At 34.9% G+C, this 25628-nt stretch overlaps 1 protein-coding gene across 9 annotated transcripts in view; it reads left to right on the top strand.

Moving 5' to 3' along the window:
* Positions 1–25628, top strand: part of DOCK7 (dedicator of cytokinesis 7) — a 209406-nt gene that overhangs the window by 159757 nt on the left and 24021 nt on the right. For 5 of the 9 annotated variants that reach the window (XM_053921491.2, XM_053921489.2, XM_053921494.2 and 2 more), the window contains 9 exons: positions 277–431; positions 7230–7412; positions 7516–7675; positions 12872–12968; positions 15430–15526; positions 15837–15971; positions 16838–16990; positions 23962–24120; positions 24773–24873. In XM_053921491.2, coding sequence (XP_053777466.1) covers positions 277–431; positions 7230–7412; positions 7516–7675; positions 12872–12968; positions 15430–15526; positions 15837–15971; positions 16838–16990; positions 23962–24120; positions 24773–24873 — 1240 coding nt within the window. The remainder of the gene's footprint in view (positions 1–276; positions 432–7229; positions 7413–7515; positions 7676–12871; positions 12969–15429; positions 15527–15836; positions 15972–16837; positions 16991–23961; positions 24121–24772; positions 24874–25628) is intronic. The other 4 variants (XM_053921496.1, XM_053921492.2, XM_053921497.1 and 1 more) reach the window with 1 other exon arrangement.

The following is a 25628-nucleotide window of genomic DNA, read 5'->3' as shown; positions in this document are numbered from 1 at the left end:
TCCTTACTTGAAGGCAAAAATGTTAAAATTACTGTATTTTCTTTTACTAGCAAGGTAAAGTTCACTACAAAACTGTGAGTTATTACTGTAGGAATAAATTGATGTTTAAATTACTGAAAATACTATTTAAAAGAAGTAACTCTAAGCATAAATATTACATATTAACATGGGTTTTTTAAGAGTAGTAGAGAATAGGAGAAGGAATTGCATGCTCAATAACTAAATTAAGCTAAACAGAAGCTTTATTTTTTTTAATTTTTGGATTATTTCTTCCAGAAACTCACAATCAGCGAGGAAGACCAATTTGTATAGCCCCTGATGATTATGAAAGTGAGAGCGGAAGCATGATAAGCCAGACAGTTGCCATGGCAATTGCGGGAACCTCAGTTCCTCAACTAACAAGGCCTGGCAGTTTCCTCCTCACGTCAACGGTAAAAACAACCTTCCTAGATTTTTCTGGAAAGACAGATATTTACAATGATGTACCCTTAAGTAACTCGATTATTTATTGTCTTAACTGATGCAGAAGTACTCTGGCTTGGCATATGGTACAAAGCTTTTGTCTTCTGTCATTCAGAATTTTGAAAGCTGTCTTTAGCCTATTTTCTTTTTTAAACCATTTAAATCTTAATCAGCTCTAAGAAATATTCTCAGTTGTTTAGTAATTGAGATATTTTTAACCTGTGAAGATTTATACATTTTCATGTTTAAAAAAATTGGTATTTGCTCTGCTTCTGTAATTTTCCCCCTTAAAGAGGGAAGGATATAGGGATAGGGAGACAAATTGCCTGTAGACCAAGATCAAGTAATAAAAGTTTTAAATGACTTTCTTTCAGAAGAATACATTTATGGAAGCTGTCCTATTTGACAACTTAAAAAAAAAAAGAGTTTACAGGGATAATTTACATATCAAGAGGTTGACCTATTTTAAGTGTACAATTTCATGGTTTTTAATACATTTACAGTTGTGCAGCCATCACCACAATCTAATTTTAGAACCTTTCCATCACCCCAATAAGAACCACTAGGTCTATTAGCCCTTACTGCCTATTTCCTGAGCCTCAGCCCGAGGCAGCAACCATTTTTGTCTGTATAGGTTTACCTATTTTGGATACGTTGTATAAATGGAATTATACACTGTAATCTTTTGTGTCTGACTGCTTTCACTAAGCATAATGTTTTTGAGGTTCACCCATGTTATAACATGTAGCAGTACTTTTTTTTTATTGCCAAAGAAATAGTATTCCTTTGTATTGCTATACCATATTTTAACCATTTATCAGTTGAATATTTGGATTATTTCTACTTTTTGGCTGTTGGGATTTGCTGCTATGAATGTTGTAGACATGTCTTTGTGTGCACAGGGGTTCTTGTTTTTCTTAGATAGATACCTCGGAGTGGATTTGCTGGATGGTATGGTGTCTCTATGTTTCACATTTTGGGAAACTTCTAAACTCTTTTTCAAAGTGGCTGCACCATTTTATATTCTCACCAGCAATGAACAAAAGGTTCCTGTCTCTCCAAGTCCTCACCTACACTTCTTTTTGTTTTTTTGTGTTAGAACCACCTGGCTGGGTATGAAGTGGCATCTCATTGTGGTTTTGATTTGCATTTCCCTGATATGTACCGATGTTGAGCACCTTTTTATTTGCTTATTGGCACATCTTTCTGCATATTATCTTATTTAGATAAAAGTCCATTCAAATCCTTTTCCATTTTAAAATTGTGTTATCCATCTTTTTGTTACTGACCTGAAAAAGTTTTTCATGTATTCTGGGTACAACTTCCTTATATATGATTTCATGCACTTATTTTCTCCCATTCTGTGGATTATCTTTTTTACTTTCTTTTTTTTAAAACATTTACTTATTTTCAGAGAGAGGGGAAGGGAGGGATGAAGGGAGGGAGAGAAACATCATGTGTGAGAGAGACATCAATTACTTGACTCTCGAGTGCCCCCAACTGGAGACGTGGCCTGCAGCGCAGGCCTGTGTCCTGACTGGGAGTGGAAGGCAACCTCTGGTTCACAGGTCAGCACCCGACGCACTGAGCCACACCAGCCAGGGCTGTTTTCACTTTATTGCTGGTGTCATTTAAAGTGCAAAAATTTTTATCTTTGATGAATTCTAAGTTACCAGTTTTTTCTTTGACTCCTTGTACTTCTGATATTATACATACAGAAGAATATATAAAGGACATGATCAGTTAAAATAAAGTAATAGAAGAATCAGTGATATACCTACCACCCATCTTCAGAAATAGCACATTGCAAATACTTTGGAAGTTCCCAGTCTGCCCTCAGTATGCTCCATCTCTCCCTCAAAGTGACCACTATTTTCAATTTTATTGACTTTTTCATTTTTTAAGCTTTTCTTTTTGTGAAATACATGGCACATGAAAAAGTGTGTGAAACATAAGTGTACGAGGTAACAAAATATTATAAAATAAACACCTTCGTAGTTACCACTTAGGACAAAATATGCAACATGGACTACCTTTTAGAAATCTTTAGCATGCTTTTCTCCACGACAACTACTTACCATGCTCCCATTATCCTGACTAATGAAGTAATTGCTTAATTTTGTTTATAGTTTTACCATCTAAGTTTGCATCCCTAAATGTTATAGCTTAGTTTCACATTGTGTGTTTAATATTTATCCAGGTTACAAGTTGTTGCTATAATTCACTGATTTCCTTTCTGTATGATATGCCCTTATCTGCCTATAGATCAGATTATTTACCCATTCTGTTAATAGGTGCATGGATGGTTTCTGATCTTTGGTTATTACAAATAGCAATGCTACATATTCTTTTATATGTATCCAGTGTGCATGTATGTACTATCGTTTAGGGTATTTCCTAGGAGTGGGAGTTGCTGGGCCACGTAACGTGTTTCTTCAGCTCTACCAGCTGTGCCAGAGAATGTCTTCTGAAGGGCCCGTCTCAGTGTACACTCGCACCTATGAGAGTTTCCTTTCTTTCACGAGTTCATCGTTGCTTAGAGTTTTCAGACTTTTCAACTTTTGTCGGTCTGGTAGTTTATAGTTGTAGTGCATTTCCCTGATGTCTTATGGTGATGCACACTTTTTTCATATGTATGTTGGCCATTTGGATTTTCTCTTTTAAAGTGTCTGGAGTGTTTTGCCCATTTTACACTGGGTTGTCTGCCTTTGTTTATATGTTCCTGATCAAGCCTGTTGTCAATTATAAGTGTTTCATATATGCTATGTGGCTTGCTTTTTCACACACTTAATAGTAAATTTGATGATTAGAGTGTCTTATTTTGAAATACTTCTATTTGTCAGTCTTTTCCTAGTATTTTTTGTATCTTGTTTTTAAAATTTTTTCCCTATTCCAAGAATTTGAAGGCTTTTCCCTTATGTTATTTAAAAAAATTTTTTTTCGAATAAAAAAATAAAACATGCTTTTTCCTTTTATATAAAATTTTTAAATCTACAGGGAATTGATTTTTATAAACAGTAGAATTTGGGGGTTCCAGGTTCACTCATTCTATATATTATACCAAATCATCTCAACATCATTTATTAAAAGATTATTTTTTCTACTGCTCTGGAGTGCTACCTCTATATGGTGTATCATGTAGAGAAAGTCCTCGTGCATTTTTAAAAGATTTCTGCCTAACTTTTGGTCCTTTCTATTCTACATAAATTTTATAATCCCCTTATGAAGTTACACTAAAATAAATGAAAACCAATGAACCTATTGGTGTTTTGGTTGAAATTGTATTGAATCTATAGATTAATTTTGGAGAAACACTGATATGTTTAGACTGTTGGGTCTCCTAATCCTTGAACATGATAGATCTCCCCATTATTTAGGTCTTCTCTAATATCCATGAATATATAAGCTTTTATAGTTTTCACCAAAGAGGTTAGTACATATTTTGTAGATGGATTTTTGTACCTTCATATTTTTGATATTTGATTATACTATAAATAAAATAACATATATTTATATATAATCTTATATTCTTACAAAAATGTGTTTCAAAAATTCTGTTTTCTACCCTGGCTATGTGGCTCAGTTGATTGAAGTGTTATTGGGTACATCAAAGGTCGCGGGTTCAATTCCTAATGAGGGCACATACCTAAGTTGTAGGTTTGATCCCTGTTTGGGGCCCATACAGGAGGCAGCCAGTCAGTGTTTCTGTCTATCTCTCTCTCCTCCTTCTCCTTCTCCTCCTTCTCCTCCTTCTCCTTCTCCTTCTCCTACCCTCTCCCTCCCCCCCCCCCTTCCTTTCCTCCTTTGCTTCCTTTCTAAAATCAATGAATATATCCTCAGGTTAGGATTTAAAAAAATTCTATTTTTTAACTGTTGACTGCTTTTATGTGGAAGTAGATTTGATTTTGTACAATAATGTTCATTTCCAGCAAAATTGTTAAATTAATGACATGCATAGATTTGTTTTTTCTTACACAATCATCTGTGAATAATGGCAGTTTCATTTCCACCTTTAATTTCTTTTATAACTTATTTTACTGGATAGAACCTTCAATATAGTGTTGAATAGAAGTGATAGTTAGCATCCTTAAAGGGAAAACTTGCAACATTTCATTCTTAAACAAATGTGCTACAGTTTTTTTTAAATACTCTCATTTTATTATGGAAGTCCTGGTCTGTTCCTAGTTTGCTAAGAGTTTCATTTTTTAATCATGAATATTAATTGAACTTTATCATGTTTTTTTGCATCCATTGAGACAGTCATGTTATTTTGCTTTTTAATCTTTTACCGTGCTCTTTCAATTCATTTTCTAGTGTTAAACCTACTTTGAATTTGCATCTACACCTGCAGTTTTTTTTTGAAAGTTCTAAAACTACTGGTTTAATTTCTTTGATGACTGTTAAGAGTTTTCAAGTTTTCTGTTTTGTTTTACACTGGCTTCTGAAAAATTTATTCTACTGGATATTTATTCAATTTTTTTGACATGAAAAGTGGTTTTGACTATCTTGTATGATCTTTTCAATGTCTATAACATCTGTATTTAGTAGTAAATATTTGTATTTATGTTACTAGCTTTTTGTACCTTTTTGTCTTGAATCAGTGTGAACAGAAATTTCTATATATCTCAAGTCTTTATAAAGAACCAATCTGGGGACAATGTTGATCCTCACTTTCTAATGTTTATTTTTATTATTTACTGTTTTATGCCTTCTTTGAGTTTATACTTCCTGTCTTCTACTTTGTTTTCCTGACTTTTTTTTTTAAGAATGCTGGGGTGGATTAGAATTTTCCACCATTACAATTTTCTCTCTTATTTTTAGATTTTATTATTTATTTTTAGAGAAAGGGGAAGGGAGGGAGAGAGAGAGAGAAACATCGATGTGAGAGTGAAATATCGCTCCATTTCTTCTCACATGCCCCCAACTGGAAACCTGCCCCACAACGCAAGTATGTGCCCTGGCTGGGAATAGAGCCGGGGTCACAGGCCGGCACTCGATCCACTGAGCCACACCAGCCAGGGCGTGTTTCCCTGACTTCTTGAGATGGATGCTTAATTCACTAATTTTCCTTCTTCTTTGATACATATTTTAAGCCTGTACATTTTCCTTTAATTATTGTTTTAGTTATTTTTCCACAATTTATACACAGAATTTGCATTATTTAGTTCAGAATATATCTAAAGTTTATTATGACTTCTTTTTAGACTTTGGACTATTAAGCTGTTTTTCTTTTAAAATTTCTAGTCATTCAAAATTTATAGTAATCCTTTGTTTCTGATTTTGGCCCAATTGCATGATTAGAGAACTTACTTTTAGAGAAATTACTTAATCTCTAGCCTTTACTTTTCTTACCTGTAAACTAGACATAACAATAGTTAATACTGTCTTATAAAATTATGAGTTAAATAAGAGAAAGCGATTAATGTAGTATCTAGCACATTTCAAATTTTGTTGTGTTTTGTCATTGTTATCATCATTATTGTTATTGTCATCCTGAATTCTTGTCTATGAAATTCAAACGATATTACCTGCTTTATAATACTGTTGGAGAACCAAATGAAATAATGTATGACAAGACGTTAGCATGATGACTGGAACAGTAAATATCCAATAAATGGTACTGTAAACAAGTTCCTATTCTTAGTTTTTCACTTGTATTTCACATACTATATATTGGGTTGACCAAAAAGTCTGTATGGTTTTTTTTTTTCATTAAAATAAAAGACACATTTTTCATTTTCAGCAATAGTTTTATTGATTTGGATATTTTTAGTATGTCGGCTGTCTCTCACATGGTATAACTGATTGTTCCCAATTAATGTCTCAATGTGATCACTGTCTACTTCAGCTGGTCTACGCCACCAATGGAGCATTGTCCAGCAAGAAATCTCCAGCACATAACTTCACAAACCACTTTTGACACATTCAATCAGTCACAGCTCCTTCCCCATACACCTTACAAATTTTTTTTTACATTTCAGTTGTGTTTTTACCTTTCTTGAAATAATAAAACACAATATGCCAAAAATGTTGTATGTTTTCTTCCATCTTCAATATTATAATGGCTACACAAAAATTCACCAATTTTCATGTTTTTTTTAAGCACATTGATATGACAGCTGTCACAATATAATCTAATAAAACTGTTTCAAATGAAGTTAAAGACAACTAAGCGCTACTAGAGCCATCATATGGGGAAAAAGCAAACAAATTTTTGGCCTACACAGTATTACTGCAGACTGAAAATTGAAAGTAGCACTTTAACTTTACGTGCTCTGTGTAAAAATGCTTTTTACTTCTATGATGTCTAAGACTTCTCCTTTTTTCAATGTCCTTTACTGGAGTCAGTGGTTCTCTAAACCTCACACACATTTTGTTATTACTTTCTCTTTTAATACTTTTCGGGTCAGTTGGTTTTTTTTTTTTCCTTTAATTTCATCCTGTTTGATATTGTGTGGTAGATATCTTAGTTTTTAATAGTAAGACCTTTTAGTTTTTTTGCTTCGTGTTTTCTATTAACATCTGGAAACTGTAGCATGGATTAAAATAACCTTCTTTTGCCAGGAAAGGTTCAATAAACTTCAGTACCTTAAGTTTAAGTTTCTATATGACTTACACAAGTATATTCTAAATCAAATGGTTCTTTTTAAACATTTGATTTTTAAGCAGTTTTTGTTGTACTGCTTTTCAGAAGAAAACTGACAACCCCCCCAAAAAAGAAATGGTCATTGACCAGTCTGTCTCATTCTGCTGTTCTTGCTTTCCAGAGTGGCAGGCAGCACACCACCTTTTCAGCAGAGTCTAGTCGGAGCCTTTTGATCTGTCTCCTTTGGGTTCTCAAGAATGCAGATGAGACAGTTCTACAAAAGTGGTTCACAGATCTCTCGGTCCTGCAGCTGAACCGGCTATTAGATCTGCTTTATCTCTGCGTATCATGCTTTGAATACAAAGTAAGTGATCATTATGCCTTTGCAAAGAGGAACAAGAGAGGAAACAATGTGGAAAAAGGAGAAAATTTTATCATCGCCTTATTTTGTAATGTTTAAATTTTAGGGAAAGAAAGTATTTGAAAGAATGAATAGTTTGACCTTTAAGAAATCAAAAGACATGAGAGCTAAGCTTGAAGAAGCTATTCTTGGGAGCATCGGTGCTAGACAAGAAATGGTGCGCCGAAGCCGAGGACAGCTTGGTATGTACACAATATCTTCTTCTGGTGAGAATTTTTCCCATTTTCTTCAACTATATATTATAATAATCATTGTTGCAAGTCTTCAATGACGATTCTACACTTTTAAAAAAGTGTTTTAAATGTAACTGAATTACCCTGGATAACCATTTCTCTGCAGGTATTCAAGTTAGAATTTCGATTTAAGTACAGTAAATATACTTCCTGATTTGCTTTGGATAGTCTCAGTTTACTCCTGTTGCCCTTGCGTGATTATTAATAGCATCCCTTATTTTAAAAATAGGCTATTTTTAGAGCAGTTTTAGGTTCACAGTAAAACCAAGCTGAAGGTACAGAGATTTCCCTGCTCACACAGACACATAGCCTCTCCCATTGTCAACAGCCCCCACCAGAATGGTGTACTTGTTACAACTAATGAACCTACAGTGACACATCATAATCACCCGGAGTTTATAGTTTATATTAGGACTCTCTCATGGTATCATAAATTACATGTAGCATCATTTTCTATTAAAAGTTTATTAGTTAGCACAATGAATTAATATGGTCCCAAGCCCTGGCTTGTCTGGCTCAGTGAATTGAGTGCCTGCCTGTGAACCAAAGGGTCACAGGTTCAACTCCCAGTCAGGGCACATACCTGGGTTGTGGACCAGGTCGCCAGTAGGGGGTGTGTGAGAGGCAACTGCATACTGATGTTTCCCTCTCTTTCTCCCTCCCTTTCCCTCTCTCTAAAAATAAATAAATAAAAATCTTAAAAAATACATAGTCTATCTAGTCTAAGGCAAAGATTGCCCATCAAACTCAAATATCAGGAAGACGAAACAGTTTAGTAGCCTAGAGGCCTGTTTCTAATCCCTGGTCTGCTACCTATTAGCCATATAAATATGGCTAATACTTGACCTCGGCCAAGTCACTTAATCTCCCTGCTTACCTTTCCTCATCCACTTGTGAATTTTAAAGGTACTATAACTAACCGACCTTAACATCTTTGTAGTGACCATATCTGTAAATATTTTGTAAATTCTAAAGTGATACACAAATAATACTGTTGCTGAGAGTTCCTTACTTAAGTTCAGGGACATGGCTTAGTCATCTGTGTACATGACACAGGCTAACAGTTCCATATATATTTGTTGACTTAGAATATGAATATACATTTACACGAATATTTTTATTTATTGTCTTCTGAAAAGCTATTACCATAGTGATCATTTATTTAAATGAACTTAAATATCTTTTATATGCTATGTATTGTCGGGGGGGCTTTAATGCAGCCCCCTAGTCTGCCATGGATAAAGAATAAGTCTACCAAGACATGATCTGCTTGGGGAGGAGAGGTGGCCAATCTCTCAAAGGAGAAGGGCCCAGAGCCTTGCCCTCCATGGGCTTTTATTAGGTTCATTAGCACAGGAATACAGATAAAGCTAATCAATCATTGTTAGGCAGTAAGGGTTAAACAATACATGATTTACAGAGAACTTTGAGGGCTTATTCTGAGTTACAGCCAATTAGTTAGAGGGCTATAAAACTTTAGGCCCAGACTCATCTCAGGTCTGGACCCTTATCTTTTAAGCTGAGGGTACAAATTAAGTAGGTTTCACAGGAATGTATGTATTTTTCTTAGGCCTGATTCCCCAGGGAATCCGCCCCTCCCAGCACAGGATTGCACTTCCCTCTGTTATTGCTTCAGGCTTAAGTCAGGCAAGGGAAGTAAGGCAGCCAAGAGATTAGGAGACTTCTTGCAGACAGAATGAGGACTCTATTTCAAAGCCGAGGGGCGAGGGTCCATCACCCCCTTTTTCCACAGCCCCCCGAGTCCTTCCCTGTGAGCTTATCCCTGGTGACCAGAGCCTGTCTTAGGTTGATCCTCCCTTGAGGATTCTTACCCGTCATTGGCTAACTGGCCAAGTTCAGGGCCACGCAGGGTGAAGTGGGCAGAGGTAGCACACCTGCCAGGGAGATAAGCTTTGTCTCCTTAGTGGCTTATGGTCCCAACTCTGAGTCAGCCTTAACCATGGGGGGTTACAGCTTCTGAAACCAGGCAGGGCGGTTCCAAACAATGTATGTTTGGAATTTAATAATGAATGAAGATAAGGTCTTTACCTTTAATGAAATTAATAGAGCACCATTTTTTTCCACTTAAGTTATATACAATTCATAAGATACCTATTTATTTTCTTTTAACTTATTTATTATTTACAACAATCTTCTAAGAAGGTATGAAAATTAACTTTTAAGTACATCATTTAATTATTCATTATCCTCATCTTTGAGATAAAGAAAATAAAATTCATAAAGGTAAATATTGGCTAAGATGATAAACTAAGTGACAGAACCAAGATCTTTTGACTTCCAATTTAATGTTCTTTATATTATACCACAGCTCTTTTGATTGTTGAAAAGAGTGGAACTGTTAGTACTATGGTTGTTACATTTTTATACCTCTGGCCTTAGGACAGCTGTCATTGTTTGAATGTAAGAATTGAAGTTCTGTGTGTGGAGTCTAACACAGACAAACTGAACTTACAGAGGACAGATAGATGATTGACAGAGGCAGGTGTATCAAGGTGGACAAAATGGGTAAAGGGGGTCCAAAGGTACAAACTTTCCATTGTAAAACATGTAAGCACTGGGATATAATCTACAGCATGGTGACATTAGTTAATAATACTGTATGTGTATTTGAAAGCTGCTCAGAGAGTAGATCTTAAAAGTTCTCATAAGAAAAAAATATTTGTAAATATATGTGGTATGAAGGATGTTAACTAGACTTAATGTAGTGATCATTTTATAATATATACATACATCAAATTCATTATGTTATGCACCTGAAACTAATGTTATGTGTTAATTATATCTCAATTAAAAAAAGAATTGTCTGAGAAAATTTCTTATCTGAGAAAAATTTAGCCTTTGCAATTCTTATTTGCATTTGAACATTTATGCTAGGTCACCTAATTGTAGATATTCTTAACTAAGGAGATGAAACAATTTCATGAAAAAAAAAGTTTATGATAAAAATGTTAAGTAGATCACATATGAGGCCTGTCTGGAAGAAGTCTAGCTGTTGTTAACGTGATGAGAATGGTTTTTATCACATCGATGTAACCTGGCAGCCAAGGAGAGTGCATGCATGTGAGCGGTGACGACTGCCCTATACTAACTAGCCACTGGGGGCAGTAGATGCCATTGAGTGAGCATGTGTACTGTGTGGGTGTGGCATTCAAAATGACTGAGCAAGTGGAGCAATAAATCTGCGTCAAATTTTGAGATAAGCTTGAACATTCCTGCATGGAAACTATTCCAGTGATTCAGAAGGCTGCAGCTATGGGCTACTGGTGATTGGCAGCTTCATCACAACAGTGTTCCCTATTCATGTGACACATCTTGTTTAGAGTTTTTTGGTGAAACATCAAATCACCCAGGTGACTTAGCCCCCCTGCCACCCAGATTTGGCACCCTGTGACTTCCGGGTTTCCCTAAAACTAAAATCACCTTTGAAAGGGAAGAGATTTCGGACTGTCTATGAGATTCAGGAAAATATGATGGAAACTGCAACTGACGGAAATTGGGAGAACTGTGTGAGGTCGCAAGGTGCCTACCATGAAGGGCACTGAGGCATCATTGTCCTGTGTACAATGTTTGTTGTATCTTGTATCTTCTTCAATGAATGTCTCTATTTTTTATATTACATGGCTGGATACCTTCTAGACAGACCTCGTATTTATTCAGTTAACTGTCTTAATATAGGCATATCATTTTTGTTTTCTTTTACAAAATTTCTTAAAGATAGAGATTTCAAAATCAAAAGAGAGGTAAAGAGAAGGAAGGAAAGATAGAAAGGGGAAGGGAGAAAAAGCAAGAGAAATATCCAGACATGTCCTTTATTATGTGACAAATTATATTTGTTTCTCAGTGTTTCTTAAATTTGTATTTGAACTCTAAATTTTTACTTTCATTTTTGTTTTTATTGCCCCAACCAATTTAAGGTCTCATTTTTTTTTAAATGGAGCATTAGTTTTTTCATTGAAACCCTAAAATCACGATGTTCTTTTGTTTAAATACACGTATTTTTATATTTCTGCATAATTTACAGTGCCTTCTCCACTTCCACTGGATTTGTGTGACTCAGTTCTATTGCTACTGCCCCTTAAAAGAGCCTGTACCAGAGATTTTCAATCTTTTTCATCTTATGGCACACATAAACTAATTGCTCAATTTCTGTGGCATACCAAAAGAATATATTTTTTGCCAATCTGACAAAAAAATAGGTATAATTTTGATTCATTTACAGTAGATGGCTATTGTGGCATTGGTGTTGTCATTTTTTATTTGACAGTCCACGAAAAGAGAGGTCAGTGACCCTCAGTAAAAAAACAGGTATGACATGTTTTAAAAATCGTTGGAGCACACTGCTCAAAAATCTCTTGTCTGTGCTATTCAGTCTGCCTTCCATCCAGAAACCTATTGAGACAGAGTCCTTGTCTTTCTCTTGTTCTGCCCTCTGTGGACCAAAAGAAGTAATAACTTTAGAAATTCTCCTTATTTTTCTTCGTTTATCAAACAAAAACTTAGCTCTCAAAATGTGCCAGAAATTTTGTCAGGCCCAGACACTAAGTGTGGACAAACTAGACATACTCTCTGTTCTCGGTAGCTTATAGTTGTGTGCTTATAAGTGCTATGGGGAGAGATAAGCAAGTTAAGAAGAAAAGAAGTGTTGGAGAGTTGGGGAAGGCATTTCTGTGGAGATGATGAATGATTGGCCAGGAAAAATGTGGGAAGAACTATCCGGTAAAAGGAACGGCAACCGTTGCACATCTCCTAAATGAGGAGCATATATAGTGAGACTGTATTTACAGAATTCACATGCACACAGTAACTGGGAGTGTAAGCAAGAGGGAGAGTGGTAGGAAATAAGGTTACTTCATTTCAGGTTATAGAAAGCATGGTTAAGATTTTGAGAAAATCAGTGTTAGAAAATTTGCTTATTTAAAAGGGTATTTGGGTTTTTTATATTGCATGTAGCAAATATATTTCTTCTATAACTGCTGTGAAAACTTTTAATAAAAAGCACCATTGTCAGGTTTTTCCACTTATATTGAGGATAAAATGGCTATGTATAAAATTAATAACATTGTTCAGTGTTTCTTAAATGTTTGCAAGTATACTATGTTGTCCAACTGAAACAGCATTTTAAAAATGGTTTTGTAATTTATTTGACAGAGAGAAGCCCATCTGGAAGTGCCTTTGGGAGTCAAGAAAATCTGAGGTGGAGAAAGGATATGACTCACTGGCGTCAAAACACCGAGAAGCTTGACAAGTAATACAACCTTCTGTTTCATGTTACTGGTGGGCTTGTTGGGTTTCAAATGCAAGAGGAACATGATTAATTTTAGTGTTATTTTATATATATTTTTATGTGTGTATATATACATATGCATATATATAATGTTAGACATTCAAATCTTAGAAGACAAGACTGTTCTTATTTAATTTTTAAATTGAATATTTAAAAAGATTTGGAAGAAGAATTTTTAATGTGGTATGGTAAAGCAAAATGTAACATATGTTAAACGTTACCCCATTTTCCCTAGCAACTTCCCTTGGAAAGTTGTATTCTACACCTATTTTAGAATATATTTTGGGTGTCATGCTAAACTAAATATTTCAAGGATTACCAAAAAGTTAGAAAACTAATCTTTTCCCTCTTGGAGCTTAAAATATAATTAAAGAAGGACAAGACATTGTAGGTCTCCTGTTTCTAGCATGGAGGCAAGCTAAGTACACTGACTGACCCTACTGCAAAGACCACGGAAAACACTACCATGAGTCCAGAAGCCTAAAGCTCCACCGTCAGCGTCGGGAGCGCTAGAAACAAGCCCTTCTCACTGCCCAGGGGACCGAGGGTAAAATTGCTGGGCTTGAAACTTGGCGTTGAACCAAGGGGTTGAATTTCTCTTGACAATTTGTAATTACAAGTTAGCTAGCCCTCAAGGAGGTTGGCTGGCCCAGAAATTTTTAGAATATGGTAGCCAACTCACTCAGGTTTGCCTAGTACTCCTAATTTTCGCACTGAATGTTTCGTATCCCAGGGAACCCCTCAGTTCTGTCCTAAAGCAATCACGGTGATTGGTCACTCTACCTGCAACCATCTTCAGCCCAATTGTTAGAGGACTCTTACAAATAAACTTCCAGAAGAATTAGCTCACAGACACTGAAATCATGCAACACAGGAAACAATACCCTATGCAAGCCGGTAGAGAGAAAAACAGCAGACTTGGTACCGGATAGGTGAGGGTTTGAAGTTATCAGAAATTGTCTTAGTCTCTTCAGGATGCTATAACAAATTATCACATGCTGGGTCGCTTATAAACAACAGTATTTGTCACAGTTCTGAAAGCTGGGAATTTCAAGATCATGGCCCCAGCGTATTTGGTGTCTGGAGGCCCTCTTCCAGTTTACAGACTTCCCTTGTTGTGTCCTCATATGGTGGAAGGGCAGACCTCCCTGGGGCCTCTTTTTTAAAGACACTAATCTCATTCACAAGGCCTCTGCCCTCATGACCTTTGCCTTACATTACCTTGGGCTTTACATTTTTCAGCCTAAGGATTTGGGGTAGACTCAAATATTTAGATATAGCAGATACTGAATATAATATAAACATGTTAAAATTTTTAAGCTTTGAATGTTCACTTTTCTTTGTCTATCCAAGTTCATTTCTTTATTTTTCCATACGTATTGTGGAAATCACGAAGCATCCAGATACTATACTATTTGTAGATTGCTTTATTTCTGCATTTGTATAATGTGTTCTTTCTGCTTATCTTGCTGTGTTAAGAAGCCATTTTTTGGTGTTTTCCTGATTCTTTTTATTTAAGCCATCTTACTAAGTTTCTTCACAGAACTCTGGCTGAATTTTAAGTTTGAACAGTGTATTATTTTCTTTCTCAATTTAATTCTAACTATGCTATATTTCCCCCTTTGATCTGTAAAATGTAAATCCATGAACTGTTCTCCTTAGTGGCAGTGATACAGATTCAGAGACTGGCACATAAGAACGTCAGAAAGTTAGCAGTTAGTATGTCCTTGCACTTGGGCTTTGCTTCGTGTGTTGTTTTGTCTATACAGCTTATATATGTGTGCGCTGCTATAGAATAAATGTCCATTTTACCCACAAATCACCTGTAGTTTTTCTTAAATTTTTTTTAATTAAATAATGCTCTTATATATACTGGATATTCAAGTAAATGTCTTGATTGGCATCAAGGTGTTTTGTTTCAAATGAGTGTTTGTATCCAGAGTCTAATTGAAGAGTTCCTTGTTTTCCGCAATAAAAAGTTTAAAATGTGGGGGAACTTAGGAAACTTTAGGGAAAAAAATACTTTTATCCTTGAACATTTTGAATGTTGCTTTCCATGAAGCGGCCCTAAATGCAAACCCACATAGCACCACCTAGTGTCTATGCCAGTCAGACTGACGCCCGTTTTCCCGTGTTTGCTGTGTGTCTGAGAGCCGAACAGCTCTACTCTCAGTGGCATTGTAGGACTGTAATGGCTGAGAAAATGTGGCTCAGCATGGTCAGCCAAGATGCAGGGTAAAACAAAACATTAATATGTATAATATAATGTTTTTCCTTATTCTCATAATTTTTCATTCAGGCAAATATTAAAAAATGGTTCCAAGTTTTTTAATTCTATGTATCTTTAAGCCCTTTTTGAATTTTGGATCTATTGGCTTTTTAAAAGAGGATTAATAGAATTTCTTACACTATTTTGTATTAGGTCAAGAGCAGAGATTGAACATGAAGCACTGATTGATGGAAATCTGGCTACTGAAGCAAACCTAATCATTTTGGATACATTAGAGATTGTTGTCCAGGTAAGAACACAAAGAAGAGGAATTTAAAGTATACATTTGGTAAATTGGGGTTGGGGGAAAAGTATTTATTGAGCCATATCAGTAGTTCCTAGAAGTTTTATCCTTTCTCCTTTTTTTTTTTTCTCACTTAAATCCTGCCATTCTGTTTTTCCCTTTTCTCTTAATCCTGGTAAGCTCCTTTTTCTTAAAATCCTCCTAGATCTTATCATTTTCCTATTCTTAAAAAATTTTTTGTTTGTTTGTATATATTCTGTCTCTCTAAGCAAATCACAAGGACACGTCTATTTTATGTTTTTTTTTTAAACCGCAGACAGTCTCTGTGACAGAATCCAAAGAGAGCACCCTTGGTGGGGTGCTCAAAGTGCTGCTGCACAGCATGGCCTGCAACCAAAGTGCAGTTTATCTCCAACACTGCTTTGCTACACAGAGGGCCCTGGTTTCAAAGGTAGGCAAATTTTGTACCGGTAGTCTTGTCAGACTTTATTAATGTTGTCTAAGATCATTTGGCGTGTTCATTGGTTAGTATGCTTCTAATGTTTTTAAAAAACCTAAGACCTTTGATTTCTCTTTGCCTTCTACTGCTTGCCTTTTGGAATTCTTATTTGGATAACCTTTAATCAGTTTCTGGCTTAAAAAAATAGGATTTGATGGAGAGAAGGGCCTGAAATTAATGGCTAATTTTAAATTTGGGGCTCTTCTTGTTTTCTCTTCCTCTTGTTCTGTCTGTTCTTTATTAACCTGATTTATCAAGAGTTCAATGTGTAAGTAGTTCAGTCCATTAAAATTAACTTACCCTGTGGTGAATGGAAAAGAAGGTACATTTGTTTAACTACTTCAAATATTTATTTCTTCTGTTGGTTTCCCCCCAGAAATAGGTACATTTTAAATCTTAAAGGTAGCTGTTTCATTTTAGTCATCTTATAAGGTGGAATACAGAGCTGTTGATGAAACTGAACCAGTAAATAAGTTATATTACTATTTTGTAATACAGAATTATTACATGTTGGTTACTATACTGTTTTATGCACATTATCTACTATAAGGTAGTCATGCAATCCCATAGATAGTAGATAATATTATTAGGCTCATTTTATGGATGAGAAAACTTGTCCAAGGTCACACTGCTGCTAGCTAGTAAGTGGAATAGTTACTATTCAAACCCAGTCTTTCTTGCTCTGGTCCTCATTATTAACCATTAGTAAATATTGTCCCTCAATCATTATCTTAATTCTCCGGCTATACTAGTTGAAATCTAGAACAAATCGCTAGTTCAGCCTGCGTAAATTTGGTGTTGGTGTTGTTTTCTTCCAGTTCCCCGAACTCCTGTTTGAGGAAGAGACAGAGCAGTGTGCCGATTTGTGCCTCCGGCTTCTCCGACACTGTAGCAGTAGTATCAGCACAATACGGTCACATGCTAGTGCCTCCCTTTACCTGCTGATGAGGCAAAATTTTGAAATAGGGAATGTAAGTATTTTGTCTCTGGATTTTTACCTCTGGATAAATAATGAAACATAAGCCCTGCACCTATATATTAAATGGATTTGGGGGGAAGCATGGAATTATTTTGTGTATTTTGAGCCTAATCCTAGAGCAGGGGTGTCAAACTCATTTTCAGTGGGGGCCACATCAACCTAGTTGCCCTCAAAGGGCCGAATGTAATTTCAACTCCTTCACTGTTAAGGAGTAGTTACATTTGTACAGTCCTAAAATTATTTCGGTCCTTTGAAGGCAACCGCGAGGCTGATGTGGCCCGTGGTGAAAATGAGTTTGACACCCCTGTCCTAGACTGTCTATATTTCTCATTCTGTGGATATTTTATAAAAATCCAAATCTCTAATTTTGTTTCCTATACTAAAAATAACATATATAGTAGTAGAGTTAGAATATAAATGTATGTTGAGCTATTATAAACTTTAATTATTATCATTAAGTAAAATGAAAGTGATAATAAAGAAAATTAAAGGTTTAAATATCTTAGCTTGATATTTTGTGATTTATGCCAGTCTTTGAAGAATTCCATGTTTTCGTTTAAGTTTTTTATTTGATAATATATTCATGTGTGGGTTTTTTTTGTTTTTTTAGTCAAATGTTTAATTCACTTATTTTTACTCATGTAAGTATTTAAGAATTACATTTTAGATTCCACTTATAGGTGAGATCGTATGGTATTTGTCTTTCACCGCCTGGCTTATTTTACTTAGCATAATGCTCTCCAGTTCCATCCATGCCATTGCGAAGGGTAGGAGCTCCTTCTTTCTTTCTGCTGTGTAGTATTCCATTGTGTAAATGTACCATAGCTTTTTGATCCACTCATTTACTGATGGGCACTTAGGTTGCTTCCAGCACTTGGCTATTGTACATTGTGCTGCCATTAACATTGGGGTGCATAGGTTCTTTTCAATTGGTGTTTCAGGGTTCTTAGGATATAATCCCAGCAGTGGAATGGCCGGGTCAAAAGAAAGTTCCATTTCTAGTTTTCTGAGGAAATTCCATACTGTTTTCCTAGGTGGGCTGCACCAGTCTGCATTCCAACAGTGCACTAGGGTTCCCTTTTCTCTGCACGCTCATCAACACTTGCTGTTTGTTGATTTGTTTATGATGCCCATTCTGACCGGTGCAAAGTGGTATCTCATTTGAGCAAGCAAAATATAACCAGGAACATTGAAATAAAGAACAAACTGACAGCAACCAAAGGAGTTGAGGGAGAGGAATGTTGGGTGAGAATGGGGAAGGGCCATCAAGGAACACATAAAAAGAACACATGGACAAAGACAAAGGGGCAGGTTTGAGGGTGGGAGGGTGGAATAGGGGGGAGAGGTGAGGGGGGAATGGAAACAACTGTACATGAACAACAATAAGAAAATAATAATAAAATAAAAAATAAAGTGAAGGTAAAAAAAAAGAATGACATGTTAGAATTTGCGGGGGGGGCACTGCCTTTGGTATCTCATTAGTTCTGATGTGTAGTATTTTCAGTGTTCTTGTTTTGTAGCTATTTTGTAATTTCAGCTTGAAATTTTCTTTTTAACCCAGTGAGTTGATAGGGGTTTTTTTGTTTTAAAGTTTTGGTGTTAGTTTTATTGCAGTGTGATCGTACAGTGTACATCTCTCTTGTGCTGGGGATGTGTGTGTTTGTGTTCATACATACAATGTATTTATGTTAAACAAGCATTTAAAAAGAAGTATTCCTTACTTTTAGAGCATTGAGTTAAAGAAACAAATATACCTTATTAATTACATTTTTCTGTTTTTCTATACCTCTGCTTATTTTTGATCCATTTGGTGGAATGACAGAAATAATTTAAAGGTCACACATTGTATATTACTCCTGTAGCTCTTATTTGGTGAATTTATTTTCATAATTATTTCATATGCTGATATTCATAACTATGACATCTCTTTATGAATTATTATTCCCTTTAGAATTGAAAAGGGCCTGAATTGGCTTTATTCAAAACTTTCTCTTTTTTTGGCCTAAATTCTGCCTTTAATGGTATTAACATACCACTGCTGTCTTTCTAATTTGAACTTGCTTCAGTTACCTTTGTCCTTTTATTTTTACTTTTTTGAATCACTTTATTTTAGGTGTGACTCTCATATACAAGATAGAGTTGAGTTTTGCTATGTAATCCTATCTCTAAGTTGAATTAAATATTTTCATACTTGCTATTATAACAGATATATTCTGGAGTTCTGTTGTATTACTTTATTATGCTTCTCCTTACTCTCCTTTAAAAAAAATTAATTGCTGTTTTATTTTGCATCATCTGGTTAGTTCACCTTATTTTGGGGGTATAACATTTATCATATTCAGGAAGTTTAAATTGCTGTAATGATAACCTTTATACTTATGTTATATCTTCAGTCCTATATTCCTTTAGATCATACATTCCTAGTAGGGCCAATATTGGCCACCAAGTAAGTAAAAATTGGTTCTTAAGGGATGAAAAGAAATCTTAGCTATCACAACAGTTGCGGCCTTACCAAGTGCAACACTATTATTAGCATCTCCCTCTTTAGGACAGTTGACCCTTGAACAATGTAGGGGCTAGGGGCACCCATCCCTTCACATTCAAAAATCCATCCATAATTTCTAACTCCTCCAAAACTTAACTATTAATAGCCTACTCTTTATCAGAAGCCTTACCGATAACATAAACAGTTGATTGACACATATGTTGTATGTGTTCTATACTGTATTTTTACAATAAAGTCAGCTAGAGAACAGAAAATACTATTAAACCATTCATAAGGAAGAGAAAATACATTTATAGCATCTACTGAAAACAATCCTTGTATAAGTTCAAACCTATGTTGTTCAAGGGTCAGCTGTATTTATTTCTCTCATTGGGTTGTATTGGGTGTTACGTGAGCAGCGTTGGCATTAAGCTCATAGAAGATAGCAAAGTATATGCAGAATTAGAGGATATCTATGGCTGTGATTTGGAGGGACTTGCAATCAGTTGCTGGATCCCAAAGTCATACGGCAAGAAGTGGTGTATATGTGCCTGGTGGCGTCCATTGGCTGCTTTGTGGATGTTATGTTTGATCCTTATTGCCTCTCTGTGTGAGTTGAGTTTTGAAAAAAAAATTTTTAACTTTATTATTTAATTCAAAAAAGTTATTCAACCCATCATTAATTATGTCAAGTACTGAAAAGAAAATTGTCAACAATATCTGAGTTAATATCAAGCAGCTAAATGCTATATTGTAATTGTTTACTCAAGAAAGTTCTTGGGAATAATATTTTCCAAGTTCTTGATTATTCAAAGTTGTCTGTACTTCTAAGACAGCAAGGATGGTTATGAAATTCTTGCCTTAGACTTTGAATTATAAAAAGGGTGAGAAAGATCAGCACAACTTACCAGATAAAGAACACTTAATGGGCAAAAAAGGTACTTGAGTACCATTTTCTTCTGGTTTTAATTATTGTTGTAGAGATATCTGAAGATAGCCTGATATTTTCTTTCTGTTAAAAATTTTTTTTTAACTTTCACCCAAGGGCATGTTCATTGATTTTTAGAGAGAAGGGAAGGTCGGGAAACATTGATGTGAGAGAGAAACATCGATTGGTTGCTTCTGGTATGCACCTCCACTGGGGACCGAACCTGCAACCTAGCAAGGCTTGCACCATGACCAGGAGTCAAACCCAGGACTTTTTGGTTTGTGGTCCAATCAACTGAGCCACACCAGCCAGGGCATTTTCTTCCCTTTTAAATAATTTTTTCCCTCTTAGCCGCTGAAGTGATTTTTTGTCCTTCATATGCAAAGTTAAATCCCTTTTCTAGAATCTATCCTGATGTTGACTGATTTTTGTTAATTTTCTTAGTCTACTAGTCTACACATGAGATCTACTTTTAATCCATTTATTTTAGAAAGTTTTCTTCAGCTCCGGCTGGTATGGCTCAGCGGATTGAGTGCTGGCCTGTCACCAGTTCAATTCCCAGTCAGGGCACATGTGTGGGTTGTGGGCCAGTCACTGGTGGGAGGTGCGTGAGAGGCAACCAACCACACATTGATGTTTCTCTTCCTCTCTTTCTCCTTCCTTTCCCCTCTCTCTCTACAGGTAAATACACAATTAAAAAAAAAAAAAGTTTTCTTGAGTACATAATTGAATATTTGTTTTTTTCCAGGGTTTGGGGTTTTTCTGCTGGGTATCATTTATACATATATTCGATCTATTTTTGCTTTACTTTTTACCTATCATTTTCTCTTTCCCTCATTAACACTTTCTAAATTTCTCTTCATTTGATTGCTTTTCTCTCCCCTGTATCTCTTACATATTCTTCACATCTCTTTTTACCAATTTTATCGTTTTTGTTTCTATTTATTTTTTTAAGTAGTATCAGCTCACGTGTGAGCTCCTATTTTGTCATCACTTTCCGATTCTTGTTATCTTTTCCTGAATTCTATTATTTCTGCCTTTCTTTCCTTCCTAAAGTTAATGTTTCATAAATTTTTTATAATAAAGAAAAATATTTCATCAGAATATTCATGCATTTTATGACAGCATTTTTTTTTTAAAAAGCAGAAAAGCTTTATTTTTGTTTGAAGGTTCTTAATTTTAAAGTATTAGTAACCAATTAAAAATTTTAATGGAGCCAAATTAAATATATCTGTGGTACGAATTTGGACTGAAGGCCATCAATTTGTGACTTCATGACAGTGTTTTTATAATTGTTCTTTATCTGGTGAGTTTCATTGATCTCTTCACCTTTTTATTACTCAACAGAGAATAAATTGGGTTATCTTGGCCCAGGTATTTGTAAGAAATCCCTTCACGAATTTGTTTCTCATGGGATTTTGCTGTTGTACATACATCTTGCCTAACTTCCTGAGTTTCTGGTCAATTCATTTCTGTCCACTTCTCCCAGATTTTTAGCTCATTTTCTTTTCAAGACAGATAGTTTTATCACTTCAAAGTGAGTCTCTTATTTAAAAGAAGTTTTTTTCCCCCATTAATTTCTGAAATCTGTACCGTAGGATTCCTCACTAATTGCTTTCCCCTCCTTTCCTTCTATTGACTTCCTATTTTATCTTGTCTTGGCAACCCTTACACATTTTTCTAATATGTAAATTATATCAGCTTCCTCATTTTGCTGAAAATAGATTTATGGGTATTTTTCCTATTCATCTTTTCTTTTTGTATGAAATTCAGGAGAAGTGGGAAATTACTACTTCATACTATTCTATTTTTACTGGAAGCTAAATCCTCCTTTTTAATCCAGAGCAGAACAGTCTAGTTTCTTTATTGATCTTGTTTAGTTTTAAAAATCAAGATCCTAAAATTTGACCACACTCAAAGTTTTCTTGATACCTTTGGCTGTTATTTTAGGAAAGCTTTATATGATAGGATAAAAACAGGTAACATCATTTTGGTGTCAGGTAGTACCTCTAAAAATAGAATAAGTATTTTAAAACTGGCAGTGATAACAAAGTATTGAATTGTGTACTACGTACTCAGGTAGGCATTGGGCAAACAGATAAAACGATAGTCCTTTATTTCAGGCACCTTAGCATCTAGTGAGAAAGGAAATTAATAGGTAATGTTCACCTAATAATGGTAATAAGAACTTACTTCAGATGTTTTGGTGAAGATTATATAAATTAATACTAAGTAAAATACTTATAACAGTAATAACACTGAGCAAATGCTGAATAAGTGTTTACTGCTGTTAATATAAGAAGAGGTTAGCACAGGGATAACTGTGTAAACACAGAAAAATAGCTTATGCACTCAAGGGTGGGTTTTCAGAAGGAGAGATGCTTGAACTGAAGATGAAGAATTGTCTGATCAGATAGATAAGTAGGTGAATAGAGCTTTGCACATAATTAGAAAGGCATGGAGACAAGGAAATGGAGAAAAAAGATACCTTTTTAGCATTCTTGATGGTTATGGCTGGAAGAGAGAGTAGTAAGAGATAAAGTTGTAATTGAAAAGGCCTGGACTAAGCTGTCATAGGGAAGATACTTGTTTTGTTTATTACTCTACTCTAGGTCCCACCATGTAGTTTGACACATTTGCTGAATTGATACTTGAATTCTTTCCTCAAAGTTATACTCAGCCATTGGAGTATTTTGAGGAGAGATGTGTTTAGATTTGCATTTTACAATTTTTTTTCTCTTGCTATGTGGGAGATAGACTGGGGGATAAGAGAAAAGTCAGAAAGATCAGTTAGGAAGTTCTTACAGTACCATATTTTGCTGTATGTAATGCATACTTTTTTGCCCAAGTTTTTGTGGCAAAAGTAAGGATGTACATTATACATGGGTAGTACTAATTCTGTATCTGTACATTATACATGGGTAGTACTAATTCTGTATCTGTACATTATACATGGGTAGTACTAATTCTGTATCTGTACAGATGTTTTTAATTCTTTTATTTATGCTTATGCATTAAAAGTATAACTCTAGAGAGCAATAACAATATCCGTATGTTCAAAAATAAATGCTAAAATTCCCTTATAATACAAAAAACAAACATCTAAATATAAATAAATAATTGAATTAAAATATTAAAATGAGTTTTTTCCCCGAAAGTTTGGACCAAAAACACAGGTGCACGTTATACATGGCAAAATACAGTAATTCAAGTAAGAAATAGTAAGGGTGTAAACTAAAGCAATGGCAGTGGACATGGAGAAAGAACAAATTAAAACAGATGAGGGGATAGTGTGAATGGGATTTATAGTATGAATAATGAGGGGAGAATGATTCCTAGATTTTTGGCCTGAATGACTACAAGAATAGTACCACCATTCACTTAATTTTTTTAAAATTTCAATATGTGTATCTCACTAAAAAATTTTATAAAAAATATTTTGCTTAGAGTAGTATTTTTATTAACTAACCTTTTTAGCAAGTTAAAGAATAGACTCTTTTCTTTAAGCTTTCCTGTGTTAAATTGTAATCTGACAATTTCTCTGTTACAGAACTTTGCCAGGGTTAAAATGCAAGTAACCATGTCGCTATCTTCCTTGGTGGGCACATCTCAGAATTTTAATGAGGAATTCTTAAGACGTTCTCTGAAGACTATATTGACATATGCTGAGGAAGATCTGGAATTGAGGGAAACAACATTTCCTGATCAGGTTAGAAATGCCACTTTCTCAATCATTAATTGAAATAGGATTGTAAAAATAGGCACTTTTCCAAGTTGATAAATTAAACTTTGTTTTTTACTGGAGGAACCGGGGATTTTTCTTTCAATCCACATATCATATGCCATAGACAGGACTGAATTTTTTTTGTTTCAATAAGTTACCCTTCCTTCTTGGATTGGTTAATAAAAAGTGGCTCATTCTCTGTGTTTGTTATAAAAAAGAACTGTAGACCAAAAAAAGCTTTGTGATAAAACTTTGTGATTCCCACTTATTATTGAAATAGTAATTTGATTTAAAAACTAAAGTTTCTACAAACCACCTTTCAGGAAAATCAGAAACATAGGAAAGAATTTCCTTCTGTGTTCTTTTCTTGTGTCTACACTATGCCTATATTTTATTTCTACTTATAGTTCTACCTGTTCCGGGTGAGAGAACTGAAAAAAAGTCTGATGAGGAATTTGTATAAAGTTTCATACCCTAACCCACGGTACCCCGGCATTCCCACACTCTTAACTGTATCAATATCATATTATTTGTTTTGAAATTTTTAAATGCTCATCTGAAATATATTTCAAAGTAATTTAGTAATTGTGAATGAACGGCAGTTGAAGAATGTTTTTCATAAAATTCTCTGCCACAGGTCCAAGATCTGGTTTTCAATCTCCACATGATCCTTTCCGACACTGTTAAAATGAAGGAACACCAGGAGGACCCTGAAATGTTGATTGATCTAATGTACAGGTAGTATTTGTTTGATTCACTTACACCTTGTATAATGGGCTTAAATTAGTAAGACATAGGAAACATTAGATTAAAAAAATACAAATATTGTTATTTTCTAATGATAGATTGAAAAGTCAAAATGTAGTTTTTCCAGGCTGCCTTTTCAGATACCCTATGCAACTTCTTCTTTTAAGCACTATGCATAATTGTTTAATATATTTATGGATTATCAAAAACAAGAGGATTTTTAAAAATAATTATAACGCATTAAACACCTTGGCATCCGGTGCCCTGAACTTCCTTGGAAGGCCCAAGAACCATATTTTAAATGTAAAAAGTCAATCCTTTAGGAAGAAAATACTGTGTATTAATGTTTACGGTAACATTATCTTTCCTGACTTTAAATATGTTTATGCCTATAGAACAATATTTCTAGGGGCACATTTTGAGAATTTTGTAATTCCTATTATATGTTGAAAGATAAGTAAAACTTGAGACTTTTTTTTTGCCACATGACCCTCTCTTTTCAGAGTTTTAGAGTTCTTTAAAGGGACAAATAAAACAAATATTTTCTTTAAAATAAAGGTGATGCAATGAAACTTTTATAATTTTTTTAATATAAAGCTTTTTTGTTTCCATAATGAACTCATAATTTTTTATATTTATTTATTTATTTTTAGAGAGAGGGAAAAGGAGGGAAGTAGAGAGGGAGAGAAACATTGATGTGTGAGAGAAACGTCCATCGGCTACCCCCTGCACGCCCCCTGATGGGC

This window comes from Desmodus rotundus, chromosome 3 (assembly GCF_022682495.2).
Source record: "Desmodus rotundus isolate HL8 chromosome 3, HLdesRot8A.1, whole genome shotgun sequence".
Lineage (NCBI taxonomy): Eukaryota > Metazoa > Chordata > Mammalia > Chiroptera > Phyllostomidae > Desmodus > Desmodus rotundus.
This window is presented reverse-complemented; position numbering and strand designations above follow the sequence as displayed.